This window comes from Austrofundulus limnaeus, unplaced genomic scaffold, assembly GCF_001266775.1.
Source record: "Austrofundulus limnaeus strain Quisiro unplaced genomic scaffold, Austrofundulus_limnaeus-1.0 Scaffold98, whole genome shotgun sequence".
In the NCBI taxonomy this organism is placed as follows: Eukaryota; Metazoa; Chordata; class Actinopteri; order Cyprinodontiformes; family Rivulidae; genus Austrofundulus; species Austrofundulus limnaeus.
The window spans coordinates 1,561,873-1,573,565 of NW_013952500.1; the positions used below are offsets into that span (position 1 = coordinate 1,561,873).

General features: G+C 42.2%; 1 protein-coding gene across 1 annotated transcript in view; it reads right to left on the reverse strand.

Annotated features, from left to right (window-relative positions):
* Positions 1 to 112: 112 nt before the first annotated feature.
* Positions 113 to 11,693, reverse strand: part of efna1a (ephrin-A1a) — a gene marked incomplete at its 5' end in the record, with an annotated part of 18,778 nt that continues 7,197 nt past the window's right edge. Inside the window, 4 exon segments of the mRNA XM_014013173.1 lie at positions 113 to 1,466; positions 1,577 to 1,672; positions 1,750 to 1,815; positions 3,183 to 3,478. Of these exon segments, the coding sequence (XP_013868627.1) occupies positions 1,345 to 1,466; positions 1,577 to 1,672; positions 1,750 to 1,815; positions 3,183 to 3,478 (580 nt within the window). The 3' untranslated portion in view covers positions 113 to 1,344.

The following is an 11,693-nucleotide window of genomic DNA, read 5'->3' on the forward strand; positions in this document are numbered from 1 at the left end:
ATATATGAATGATTTATTCAATAGTTGCTCGAGACATTTGGTCTGGAACAAAAAGATCAACCAGTGTTCCTGCATCCCCCGAAGCCGCGCTGCCAAGGCAACCACACAAATCTGTTCAACAAAAATATCCTTTTTATTTCACATGAAAATCTTTCACATTTATCAAACTCGTCTTTCATATAATCTCTATATATTTACATAGAAATATGCACATATTTTACACTTTTTTTTTGTTTATACTTACACATGTACAAAAGTAGGCAACAAGAATTCAGGTTAAAAAAATGATGGTAGTCATACACGGTTGTGCTTTGCCTGTCAGGTGAAGATGAGCTTAGCAACTCTGTTCAATGCAGTGCCTTGTCTGTTGCGAACTGGTGACAATATTAACTGATTAAAATGTTATTTTTTAAACAATAACTTCATACCAGCCCTTCATGTCATGTTTAACCTACAACCGGGGCAACAAGCAGAGAAATCCAGCCTCTGCAACACACACAAACACACACACACACACACATACATCAGTGTTTCCTTTTGGCAGAATAAGCATTTTGTCTAAATCAAACACTCCACACGTCAGGCACATCCTCCCATTTTCACACACATTCACCTCCAGGAAAAGGAAAAGTCCTCCCCCCATCAGTAAACTTTTCGTTTTGCGAGCGCATGTACAGTAAGACCTCTCAGCTGCAAATGTCATAAATTATCTTCACAGAACGTTACACGTAAAAAGACGTCGTGCAGTGTGTTGGTGCGTTTCGGTGTTTAGCAGTGTGTGTTAGCGCTACAGCYTGTGAGCACGTGGTCTGCAAAGGAGAACCTGTTAAAAATGCTACATTTAGAAAAATCACGTTGAGACACCGACGCCACTTGGTAATGATAATACGACAAGTTAACACGATACTCAAAAGGGTGGAGTGGAGTACAGGTTGGAGACGGGGCGGATCTTTGGCTCCTGGGGGTTGGCCTTTAAATGCTGATTTCTTCTAAAACATCAAATTCAAAGAGTCCAGTTTGTGCTCCTGATTGTTTTGCCACTTCAGGTTCTTCATATCGTCTGAAGCGATCATCCTCCAGAGTTTGTTTGAGAGCCCCAAAAAAGTACAACTCAACAAGAGCTTTGTTTTTGTTTTCACAAAAAATTCCACAAAGCACCATTTTTTTTTTGTCTCAAACCAACGTGTTGCATGAGCAAGTCTGTACTTTACAAGGCTATTTAAAGTTTCTTCCTGTGGCCAGCACTGGGTATTCGATTTTTTTTTTTTTTTTTAAGTCAGTGGTTCCCAACTCCACAGACTATCTTCATTGTAGTCCCTGGACAAAAAAAAAACTTCTGCCCTTTCAGTTCAGCAAAAGTAGTAACGGGACTAACAAACAGAGGAATGAGAGTGACGTGGACGTCTCTGCAGAGTTTGTCCGTTTGCTCTCCTGGACATCTGGCAGGATCACCACCGGGTCGTCTGCTGGAGGACGGAAAACAAAGACGAGGCGTTAGTTTACACCTCAATGTGATCCCACATGAGCCTGCATTAGCTTACTACTGTCAGAGATAATTACAGAGGATCCAACGTACCTGCAGGCGGCCTGTTGGAGGGGTTGTGAACACCACCCCCTGCTCCGACTCTAGCCCCACCCGTGCCTCGGTTAGCCACTCGGGCRGCTTGGGAGCCTGGAAGAAAAGACAAACGCCAATCAGGTACTCCATTGGGCTCGACCATAAATATTCTCCTTTTATCCTCAGCTCACCGTCGGCTGCAATGACATCCACCCGGAGCCTGAGACACTGCTGGCCGTGGCCGTGCAAAGGTTTGGCTGCAGGGAAAACAAAAGCAACACAAGCATTAACACACAGACGAATGCACTTATCCTCTTAATCCACCTTCATGCCTGCACACATGCAAACACACACACTCGCTGAAACTCTTGGCAACAGAAAGACGCAGGCACAAAAGCCTTGAGAGGCCATCTGTGACCAGACACAAAGTGTGTCTTGTCCTGCCGTTTATCTAATTACAACCATGGTTAGGGTGACAAAACTGCACGACCTCCGCGCGCATTCTAAAGCAACAAATCGCTCGGGGAAACTTTTTGAAAAACACCTTGTGAATGTTAAGCTTTAAATGGCTGATGCTGCAGCTCCTGGTCATACTTTCTTTTGGGGGTGTAAGATTTGCAGCCAGACTAATAATCCTTTGGGGTGGATTAAAATAAATTATTGGATGTTTTGTCATCAGCTGATTAAAGGCGGTTCAGTTAGGAGCTTCTCTCGTGGGAAACTGATGAAAAACAGCCTCTCTGCAGATTCGATGCAAATGTTTTACACGAGCACACAGGTTACATTTAACTGCAACATTTCAAAATAATGGTTTATTGTAAGCTTTTCAGCTGAAATGCTCCCCCAGGTTGAATTTTCACAAAAATTAACTTTTATCCCATGATCCAACATCAAAAAGAAAAAATAAGTAGGTCCTCTGGATGGGTTCTTCTTTAYTGAAACGTTTKGTCTCTCCTCCAAGAGACTTCTTCTGTCTGAGTTTCAGGTGAACTCAGCCTTATAAGCACTGCCTCCACATGGACAAACAGGTTAGTCACATGCAAGAGAGGGCCATCGACTAATAATAGGCTTGATTGGCTCTATTGTTCATAGAGGGTCATGTGCCCCATCACCTGACCCTCTATGAACAATAGAGCTAATCAAGCCTATTGTTAGTCGATGGCACTCTTGCATGTGACTAACCTATTTGTCCACCATGTGGAGGCGGTGCTTATACAGTAAGGCTGAGTTCACCTGAAACTCATCAGACAGAAGAAGTCTCTTGGAGGAGAGACGAAACGTTTCACTAAAGAAGAACCCATCCGGAGGACCTACTTATTTTCTTTCTTTTTGATTTTTTTCTACCTGGATTACTGAGATGAATCAGGACATGATCCAACATATTTGAAAATATTTATAAAAAATGGTAAAACCATCCTAAAATGATGTTTATGTGCACTTTTGTCGGTTTTAGTGTGGTGTCATTCCAGGTTCCTTCATGCAATTTCAAAAGAAACTGGACTGCAGCTAATTTGGATGCATTTTCTGTTAATAGTTTGAGAATTTATGACCAAAAACCTACAAAACTGACAAAATCCACATTCTTTGCCAAAGGAAGATTATGGACAGAGAAGCGCATACTTACAGATGTAATAATAGCTTTCTCCCTGACGAAACTCCTTCCCAAAAGTAAAGGGAGTAAAGCGCTGGAACTTTTCAGAGAACTTCTCCGGAGCGTGAGGGGCAAACGGGTGACCGCACTCCCAGCGCATCTGGTCATATGACTGGGCCTTGCAGGAGTCGTAGTCTTCACGCTCCACCATGTAGAGTACGTAGCGCTCCGCGTCCACCAGCGGCACCTCGCCCTGAGGGTAATGCGGACAGACAATGTCCAGGTAGTCGTTGAGCTTCACCTCCACGGCGTAGTTGTCCTTTCGGAACCTGCGGAGACGAGACAGGGTCAGGAGGGTTGCACAAGTGGCAGGAGACTGATAACTGTGGTTATAGCCTTAGAGACGTGATAGATATAAGCCTCAAAACCTGTGATTATGTATTGATCGGCTGCATGCCAGATGTACAACAGGGATATCAGCGGAGAGCCGGGAGCGAGATGGAGAGAGATTGTTTGTGTGAGAAGATGAGTGTGTTCAGGAGGAATTAAAGGAATAAAAGTGATCTGATGACAACATGCACATAAATATGGATAAACGTGAAGCTCGAGTAACTTGCTGTTGTACTAAGAATTGGCACTGATTGATCCCGCGTCCCCCCGGAGCCGAACGATGTTTACAGAGAATCATTGGTAGTCAGCTAGCTCGGCAAGACAAGAGATGAGTATCGACATCTGCCAGGCCATGAACAAACACTCCCACAGCTGAAGTACCAGAATGTGCAATGAACAGCGACAGAGACACACCTGACTGCTGCAAAAAATAGGAACGAGTATGGAACCATGACTGTCACATATGTTTTTGACCCATTAATTACACCCATGAACACACACACAGCATGGGTTTGGTGAAAGGCTGTAACTGTCTTCCATCACATTCCCTCTCATTACAAACACAGAGACAGTCAGACTGTCTGCCATCCCTCCCTTCACTCCTCCACCCTCTTTACGACAGTCATCTTCTTTCTTACAAAAACACAGATCTTTAGCCTGCTCCACACTGCTGCACATAAACAAACAGCACAAGTTCGGAAAGTGAATTTACCACATTTTAAAAGCAGTTTGAGTCACTCGTTTATTCAGGTTTATTGGATAACAGAATGACCATTGCATTGCTAGTTTATTTGGTTAAAAAGATGCACAGATTTGGTGTTAAATTGTTTTAGCCTTTTTAAAATGTTTGTGCAAAATTTCATACACCTTTTATCAACAATCTCTCCTCTTTGATCTTAAAAAGACTCGACAAACGTAATAGTAGACTGAATGACCTGAGACCAAGCAGTTTGTAATCTCAACCCTCTCAGGTCCCTCTTGGGCTTCCCTGCAGAGATATTATGAGTTTATCTCCAGGGGGAATTGTCACCAAAGCTTCCTCCTGAATGAACGGGTGCTCCAGGGGCAGCTCACAGCTAATGCTCTCCTCACAGCCAAAGCCATCTATCACCGGCCCGGAGCAGTAGCTGACCGCTCGCAACACACATACACTTCACACTAATTCCCATCTATCACCAACATAAAGCTGTAGCTACCTACTATTTACACCCTCTGAAGCCACACAGACACTCTTTTCCTTCCCTGGTGCATGGCTCCCAGGCGATCCGTATCAGTTTACCGTCTCCTACCGTTCTGAAGTATCAGAGGGATCCCAAAGGATGGATGGGATTTGACAGACCTAAATATTTTTACAGCAGACAAGAAGAATGTGTGTGTAATATAGGGTTCTGTTGTTTTTGCAATGAATATGTGTAGGTACTCTGGGCTTTCAATAGTTAAAAAAACAGGAGCCAACTATCTTTTCTACAGATCTTTTGAGTTATGACTTCTTTAGCCTACAGGACCTTAACGTGATAATTCAGATCTTTTGAAGTGGACTTTTTGTGGGAATGGCACGAGACAATATTACCTGCTATAGATATGTCTTTMAATGGTTTCAGTTTGGAGAAACAGTTTATTTCTAATCAGATTGATGAGGTAATGGTTAATTTGAGCCATTAGATTGTCAATCTAGTCAGAATTTTTACATTTAAATTATTCAGTTGGGGGCCGTATAAAGTGGATCTGCAATAATTTGGTCTGAATTCCTCCTTAATGTAACTCCACAATCCCCTCTTTTACCCCTTTTCTGAAGTGTGTCTCAGATCAGCTCATTTTGAGGCTGTCTCTTTAAATCCAAACAAGGAGCTTCACACCCCGCCCCCCTCCAGCTTCCAGACTGGTCCATTCTAGTTTAACAGAGGGGTTGACGACTATACAGCTGCACAGAAACCTTTTAATTACAAACTTATTAAAAGATGTCAGCAAGGGAAGACTTGTCCATCCAGCCTTACATGTTGGAGCCAGAGTCTGACCCAGAGCCAGAAGAGAATGAAGACAATGAAAATGTAGCTGGTGAGTTTAGACGTTTTTTTGGCAGTTTCGTTGTGAATACTGTAATGTAATAATTCAGAAAATGTCATAGAACAATTTGAAAATCATGATCCAAAATATCTGAGCAGCACCTGGAGAAACTAAATTCAAATTTCCTGCACTCCTATAGACTCCAAGTTCARAACAAAATGTATTTAACAGCTTAAAAAGTGGACTTTGCATGATATATCCCCTTAAAAGCTATAGGCACAAAATATTCCAATCAGATACAAATCAGCCATTTTTTTTCTCAAAGTTGTGCTGCTGTTAAGACTTAACCACTGAAGTAGATTTGTTTGCGTTTTGAGTTCCCATAAAAACCTCTTTAATGTCACCGGTAGCATTTGGTGGCGTTTTTAGTGACAGGCTCCACATGTGTGACTAATGATCAAAGTGTCCAGGCACCAGTCGCTCATTAGTTAAGTGATGTTTGTTGCCACGGGTCTCCCTGAAACCCCCTGGTAACGAACAGACGCAGTGGCTCCAAACCTCTGAGCCCCGACTCCTGGCTCTCTTTCTGGCTCCCTTCCCCCTCCACCATCATTTTACTCATCTCTGTCTGGCTGCTGATGGCCAGATAAGCCAGTAACACCAAATACAATGGCAACACACAGCCCTTCTTTTTAGAAAACAAGCCTCTTTTTGTAATGATGAAAATTCCATTTAACTGTGCTAAATACAGAGTGTAGCAGCCAACTTTTTTTTCATATGGAGGCGAACAATAATTATCAGTTTGAAATGATCCAGAAGGCTTAATGCTTATCTCTAGTTTGCCTGCCACACTCATTTTTTTAAATAATAAGATTGGAGTCTAAGTGTTGTTTTCCCCACTGTTACTTTCAATTGCATTCGAATCAATAACACCACTGAACAAGTTTGTCTGCAGTCGCCCCATTGCAAACACCAAAATGCACGCAAACAAATCCCCCACACCCTGAGCCCTGATTACAAACTGGTTTTGGTATGGTCCTGATGTGTTCATGAAAAGAGGGTCGAAGGGGGGTGCAATTAAAACACAAAAAAGGGTATTAAAGTTGCCCTGGAGGAGGAGGTGGGGTGTAATTACGCTCTCCTGCTCCCCACTTTCCAGCCCATTTAGGGTGGGGGTGTGAATGGGAGTGGGCGAGGCGGGTCAAAGGGCTCAGGCTGGGAATGGCTTTTGAAGTTTCTCACAGTAAGTGTTTCTGTGCGAGCGCCTCGTTTGCTTCATCAACGCCGTTTTCATACAGTGTCACTATTCACGGCGTGATGGAGGAGCTCGCTTAGTGGAGAGGACAGTCGCTGAATGCATATCGTGGGGTGGGGGTGGGGGGGTGGCTAACACCCTTTATTAATGACAAATAGTTTTAACTGTCCCGCTGCCTTTTGTTCCACTTCAACGCCTCTCCATTGAAACGCTCCACATCAACAGCTTAATTAAGTGATTGGAGTTACTCCCTTTTGCATCAAAAGTTAAACTAACAAAATCAAACCCTGCCACGTTCACTTTCTGAATCTTTCTTTCAGCACTTACTGCGTTAATGGGCTACATTGATTTATTCCCATTGTTTATTCAAGGATGTTTTCTATTAATCAACAGTGGTGGTGGGGTGTCGAAGCTTCTGTGGATAACACAAGTTGTATTCTCTCTTTACAGATGATCTAGCCTGGTAAAAACCAGACCCTTGTCCTTCACTTTTCTTTGTCCAGAGGGTCTGGACTCGCTGCTATAGAGAAGCGATTCTTGCTGGAGGCATGGCCTCTGCTGAAGTGTGTGGTGCTGTGAAGGAGGCTAAGCTAACAAGCTAACCGAAAATTGCGTGTGCTGTAAACAACCCTACTGAGAGGAGAAAAGTATCAAGCCAAATGAGACGACTGTAAATGAGAGCAGCTGCTTTGTCAGACAAATTTAATTTAATTTGGAAGCCTTATCAACACGGACTGGCTTCATTCACTTCCTCCACTGCCGTATGCTAAACTAACTAGCAGACACTGCGCAGAACATCGACATGGTTCAAAACTCCACCTTCTGTTTGCTGATTGGCCCAGGTAAAATAAACTACAAGCAGACACTGCGCAGAAAATTGACGTCGTTCAAAACTCCGCCTTCTGTTTGCTGATTGGCCCAGGTAAAATAAACTACAAGCAGACACTGCGCAGAAAATCGACGTTCTGTTCGGCTAAAAATCTGCCAGCGAAATCCTTGTCTTCGGGAGAAATCCCATAAGGAGCAGTGAAGGGAAACTAGAACCGAGCGGAACTGTGTAGGAAGGCAAGGGCCAGGCTACAGATGGTCTGCTGAGCCGAGGCACACAGCGTGTATTGTCTGCATGCATATCTGTCCCAGCCTGATACGTTTAAGTGCGTGATTGTTTATGTCTGAGTGGGTGTGCGGGGGGGTTGCCTCTCTAGAGCTCAGAGGAATCCGGGAGTGCGCTTCAGTCACGATACGGCGGATAATGAATGCCAATAAAGAGGCGAGATAATAGCAGAACGAGAAGCCGTKAAGACGTGCGAGCTCGCAGTCTGGCTGGAGAACACACCACAGACTGGATCTGGCCATGCTTCCGCATTTTCTACCGAGAAATTCCTGATTTACTGGAGGGTTCGTCAGGAGCAGGAGTCTAATCTTTCTTCTTTAATCTTTCTGGTGTGCCCCCTCTGCCCTTTTTTTCCCTTTTCAACTATCCCCTCCTTTCACCCATCCATCACCTTCTCATCTCTGTGCTCTATCACCCTCTGGAATGTCGGACCTCGAAGAGGAAAAGATGTGGATCAAAAGGTCAAACAATTGCAAAGTCAGCACCTGGGAATTTTATACATGGAAAGTCAGCTAAACAAAAGAGTCACAAGGATTTTAAGTTTTATAAAAATGATGCTGACGTGAATAGCATTCTTTGAAGGAATGAAAATCACCCACAGAACTTGTTAGAATGTGTTGGGAATCAGTCTCAGCTACTGCCACATAAATTTTAGCTCAACATCTGTAAAAAACACACGAGCTACAGTCTTTTTTGTGTTTTCTGAGGTTGAGGCAGCCATCTTGATTTGAGTAAAGGTAGACAGTTATAGATGCACATCCAGTGAGTTTTGTTCAAATCTGTTTGGATTCGATTCAAACTTTGTTCTTTCATTTCGAAGATGTCCACATCCAAATACTCTGGACGATTTTTAACCAAAAACTCTGTCTTTTGTTGCAGATGAGTACACTGTGGGGCCACCTAATCAGCTGAATTATTGGCTGGAGCAGAGGCTGAGCTGGGGTCCATTCATCAGCACCAGACCCTGCTTAATACAGGGGCTTAATGTGGACAGCGAGGCCCAAATCAGGGGCTGATGGCCGGGGACGGTGTTAAGGGGTGAGTCAGACAGGGCGGAGTATTTTCTTTTTTTTGCTGCTGCCATTGTCCTCACATAGAGACGAGCATTAGTCCTGTACAGCACAGATTTGGAGTTCAAAGGAAACTTYCTGGCAGGGGTTGCTGTGAAGCAAAATGTGGATTAAGCAGTGATAAGCGGCTAATAGAAAAATATTGGACACAAGAGAGCGGTTTATTTTTGTGAGCCTCACAGAACAGGGAAGCATTAAGTCGGACTGTTTAATGTTGTTGCTTAAATTCTTTTTATAACATCCGTCTATCCATTCATCCATCACCGTCGGCCATTCCCTCCCACTCCCTGTCCGTCTTTCATCGCTCAATAAGCAAACCAGATCCTCATGTCAACTCCGTCCCTCCCCCACCTCGAACTCACTGAACCAATCACAACCTGTCCTGGTGGTATTCCAAGTATGCAGCGCTCTCTGACCCACCGTTTGCGGAGCCAAGCACAATGTGATGCGGGTCGCCATAGAAACAAACGTGGTCCCGACTCTCAGTTCCTCTCGTTTTTTTTAAAACATAATATTCCAGCCTTCATTCTTTGCCCTGTGTGACTTTTTGTCATCAGTCTCAATCAGCTTTCTCCAGTCTGCCATTCAACCTTTGTCCYTCTGGATCATTGGTCATTCCGCCAGTGTTCCTGGCTCAACTGGCCAACTTGCTTTTGCCACCCAGTGAAGCGACAAAAACCTCCAGCAGGGAAATAATTGGCTGATTCTGCTGCACTAAAACAGCCTTAGATAAATACTTGGGACTTTTTTTCKCCCCACACAACTATCCAACTCCCTCCCTGGAGCAATTTGTGTCTTACAAGAGCAAACGAGGTCAGGAGTGAAATCTTATGTTCCAAAAATTAAACATCTGTACAAATAAATAAACAAAAAGACTCATTTTAGCAGAATTATTGAAACTAAACTGAGAATTGTTCCAGCAACTACTGTAAATATTTTAAAGATAATTTCTTTGGGGCAGGGGTGCCCAAACATTTTCCCCGAGGGGGCCAAAATGAAAATTTATCCATGGCTGCGGGCCAAATGCAGTTATATAATACATGAAATACAAATACTTTTTAAAGTAAAGTCCTTTATTTTTAATGATTAAGCTGTGCAATGGCCCTCTTTTGTTTTAGTCTGTGCACTTGGAGAAAGTCTACCATATGCTCAAGTAGCAAAGGCTCATGGGACATATCATAAATTGATAAAATATGAGTTTTTGTGGCCTTATAAAGTGTGCAAATCTACATGCGGGGTTAAATCTGATCTAAATATTTCTTGTTGTCGTTTCATGTTTCATGTTTAATCCTAATAAATCAAAGATATGTCAGCACCATGACTGAAAACTACCTTCACTACAGCCCTTTTATATAGTCATCTGACCAATGGAAACACTGTTTCTACCTATAGGATAACAGGTAACAACCTTGTAACTTTGGCAACTGTTGGTGGGCCAAATCAAATGGCTTGGCGGGCCAAATTTGGCCCGCAGGCCCCACTTTGGGCTTCTCTGCTTTGTGGGGAAAAAAAAGGAAAAACAGACATAATTTTTTCTAATGAATAATATCCTGAATTTTCAACAGATGACATGAATAACACTTTAAGTTCTGCTTCCATCTTGTTGTTGATGAATCTGCACCAATAGTACATATTTTCTTGAACAAGGATGTTCTTGTCTGTATTATTCTTGTTACCTTTTATTGCCTGCTTTTATTGTTCTGTGACCTGAGTACATGTTTTCTTCTCTCGTGTGCAAACATACATTGTGTTTTATCACCTAATATCTTGCTTCAGCCTGTCTCTGTTTCTGCTTCATCAAGCTTTAACAGCCTTTTAGTGTTCATGCTAACCATACTTTACATGTTTTCTAACTGTCCTCTGCAAATTTGCTCATCTTCTGGTTTTCGTCGAGATCTTCATATTTTCCTCCACAGCTTAAAAAATTAAAACACTTCTCAAAAAATGCAGTTATTGTCACAGAAGTTTCACACTGAAATGAAAGTTTTAGATTTTTTGACACTTTAGTCGGTGGAAGTAACCTGTCAAAATAAAAGCTGCAACCTGTAACTGTGCCAGGATTTATGGTTTAATCCCAAAATAACACGTTGATTTAATCTGCCTTCTACATCAAAGTACCTGCAATGCAGAGCTGTAAAGTAGCTAAGTACAAATACTTTGTTACTGTACTTAAGTAGAATTTTTGGGTATCTATACTTTACCTGAGTAATTATTTTCCACCCTACTTTTTACTTGTACTTCTTACATTTTCACAGTTATCTGTACTTTTTTACTTCTTACATTTTTTTTAAAAAGGCAAGTAGAAAGTTGTTACTTTTATTTCATTTTTGCTTGTTTTCATTCCAGCTTGTTATTAAAAAAATAAAAACTATCCATATAAATTGTGCCTCTTACATAGAGTGAATTTAATTGTGGTTGAATGAGAAGTATAAATATATAAAACTCTGATACCGTATAAGGTTGTACCACAAACAAATCATGTCACACTCCAGCAGGACATAATCATTAAAATAAAAGGACTGTACTTAAGAAGTATTTGTATTTCATGAATTATATTATTGTATTTGGCTGCAGCCCTCAGATAGATTTTCATTTTAGGGAAAAGTTTTGTGCAGCCTTGATATATGTATATAAACTGAAACAGCTGGACTAGTGCATCCTAAGTTTAACATAAATTAATTATCCATCCATCCATCCATCCATTTTCTTCC